A 3,021-nucleotide genomic window follows, 5' to 3' on the forward strand; every position below is an offset into this window, starting at 1 on the left:
ATTGGCTCAGTTAATATTTAAAGGAATTGTAAAGGCAAGTATCCACTACCTAGAAAGCATGAATTTTCTAGTTGGGACACATTAATTAAAAAACTAATTTCTCTGTGTGAATGTTGTTGCAGTTCTGTACCTGGAATTCTCACATGCAGAAATTATGTTTCACTTTTCAACAAGTTAAAGAACAGTTGGGAAAAAACTAGATTAACATGAAATTTGGCTTTGGAATTTACAGCTTTAGAACAATTCAAAGATATAGCTGTATTAGTCTGTAGAATCAGTATGCATTTGGACCAAATGCAGCTGAGGAAGTAAACTTTAGTCTGCAAAAGCTCATGCTGCCAGCTTTTTTCTTTCACTTACTCTCAAAAGTGCTACAAGATCTCTCTACAGTTTTGAAACAGTTTTTAGAAAACAGAAATCCTCATTTGCTGATCAAAACTTAATAAATTGCATATAAAGTGGGAGCAATTAAAAATGCAGAAAGAAAAGTCATATCACGACTCCAGTCCATCTTTCATCTCGCTTCCTTCATAACTACAGCAGTGAATTTTAGAATTCTAGCTCTGAAAATATATTATGGGAGATTAGATATCCTCCAGAATAGTGGAGGAGAAGAGGCATCCTACAACCTGTAGAGCAGTGGTTATCAACCTTCCTCATGCTGTGACCCTTTAATACAGTTTTTCATGTTGTGGTGACCCCCAACCATAAAATTATTTTTGGTGCTACTTCATAACTATGTGTTTTCTAATGGTCTTAGGCGACCCCCATGAAAAGGTTGTGTCGCGACCCACAGGTTGAGAACCGCTGTTGTAGAGGAATCAGCAAAATGTCCTCCATCTTGTTACCAGCCAAAACTTTCTGAGTGCACTTTTGCTTCACTACCACTCTTTCTAGGAAGGAAGGGGGAGAATTGCAGATCTCACTGTCAAAATGAATTGGACAGTTTGTAAAGAATTGGGTAGGAAAATATTTCCATGAGGAGGAGCAGAGGAATAAATACTACTACTACTATTACTACTACTAATACAAATCGTTTGTTTGACTACATTTGACAGTCTTCCAGCTTAGTCATTGGCATAGAACTGCTCATATGACTACTCTGATTTAAGCAGTGTAATATCTAATAAAAAAAATACAAGGACAGTTTCACCACAGAATGGGCTGTGACTATAGAAGTGCTGGTTCATAGAATTCTAGCCTATATTTTGCAGTTCATAGAAGTAGGCTATTCTTACTAGAAACGGTTTTTAAAATCCAGATTCTGATACAATAATAAGCCTTCACAGTTATTCCTTATATTTGTAACATCTACATGTGAGAAAGTGGTGGGGTGGACATGAACATATTAACTCCATCCCATCCATCCCTGTTCATGTTGCACTCCATGTGCAGAAGCAATTGGCCCTTGTATTTTTTATTAGCTATTACACTGCTTAAATCAGATTTGTCATGTGAGCAGTTCTATGCCAGTGACTAAGCTGGAAGACTGTCAAATGTAGTGAAACAAATGGTCTGTATGAGTAATAGTAGTAGTAGTAGTAGTATTTATCCCTCTGCTCCTCCTCCTCCTCCTCCTCCTCATGGAAATATTTTCCTACCCACTTCTTTACAAATTGTCCAGAATGTAACTTTTGAAATGCATATGTTATTATTTCCTTTTGAGTTTATGTTAATATGGGGACTAATAGTATTGATTCTTTTTCATCAGGAAGTTGATGAGTAGTAGGAGCTCTAAAACTCACAACTTTATATAGTAAAAAGAACTTTATTATGCTAGGTATTATGCCAACCCTGAATATTTTCTCTTCATTCATTGTGTCATCACTGTTGTGTTTTAACCTCTTGTAGATGTTGTTTGGTTTACTGCATTATGTTTTGTGTACATTTTTGTGAGTAATTGGGTATAACCATTTGAAAAAGACACATAGCATAGTATTTGCAATGTGATTTTTTGTGTTTGTTTGTTTGTTTGTGTTTTTTTTGTTGTGTTCATATTGCTCCCTTTTTATTATTTCCCAGCTATGCTTCTAAGCCTCTGCTAGTGTAAATATGCATTTTCTCTGAGTTAGGTAACACTGACTTATATCTTTGTTTACTAAGTAATGTGTGTCCCATTTCTGTCCTATTCTTCAGTAACATACACTATAGAATACATAACTAGTATTAGATGTACTACCTTTTAAAATCAAATATCTATTTCTTCAAGTTAAAATAGTGACATTTTGATGAAATTTAATAAAATATTTTATTTTATAATATGAGGAAATGGTATACTCCATTTTATATATCTTCTATGAAAGAGAATATCTCAATAGATGGACCTCATACTGCATTTCTCTACTTGCTTCTATAATGTGAAGCTTTGTCATTAATTATATTATGTGTGTCTGTATTTTTTCAGCTAGTTGACCGTGTATTTGATGAAAGCTTAAACTTCAGGAAGATTCCACCAGTAGTAAATGTTAAAACACCAGATGGAAACTCCCGTCCTAATGAATCCAAACCACAAGCTGCAGATGTACCTGAACCCCCCACAATTACACGCCGTCGAACATGGAGTAGGGATGAAGTAAATATCCATCATGTTTACATAAATACTTGAATGAAATGTCCCAGAGAACCAACAGACTTGGAGATGCATAGGCTGTGAATTCAGCTTGAAGCCTACAATTACTAATTGTTTTGAAATCATTTGTCTGCTACTATTAAGCTAGAATCACTGTTTGGTGGGAAAATCTGGGTTGTTATTGTTATCTTCTGGTTCTTTAGAGAGGAGTAAAGGGAAAGGGGAAGAATAGAAGACTGTGATTCTAGGAAGATTGCAAATAAGTATAAGAATTCTTACTGTTTATTTATTGTTATTTATTAATCATAGTTACAGACCTTATTTCCCTCAGTGAGTTAAGGTGACAAACATAATTCTCCCCTTTATATTAGCATAATTCTCCAATTTATATTTACTGTGTAACTATATATATATATATATATATATATATATATATATATATATATATATAT

The 3,021-nt window shown here is 34.2% G+C and overlaps 1 protein-coding gene across 11 annotated transcripts in view; it reads left to right on the plus strand.

Annotated features, from left to right (window-relative positions):
* Positions 1–3,021, plus strand: part of CEP170 (centrosomal protein 170) — a 145,415-nt gene that overhangs the window by 123,946 nt on the left and 18,448 nt on the right. For all 11 annotated transcript variants that reach the window (XR_006102065.1, XM_042450514.1, XM_042450503.1 and 8 more), the window contains one exon: positions 2,405–2,572. Coding sequence is in view for 10 of the 11 variants with exons in the window: in XM_042450514.1 (XP_042306448.1) it covers positions 2,405–2,572 (168 nt within the window). In the remaining variant the exon portion in view is untranslated. The remainder of the gene's footprint in view (positions 1–2,404; positions 2,573–3,021) is intronic.

The sequence above is a fragment of the Sceloporus undulatus genome, chromosome 1 (genome assembly GCF_019175285.1).
Source record: "Sceloporus undulatus isolate JIND9_A2432 ecotype Alabama chromosome 1, SceUnd_v1.1, whole genome shotgun sequence".
NCBI classification, from domain to species: domain Eukaryota; kingdom Metazoa; phylum Chordata; class Lepidosauria; order Squamata; family Phrynosomatidae; genus Sceloporus; species Sceloporus undulatus.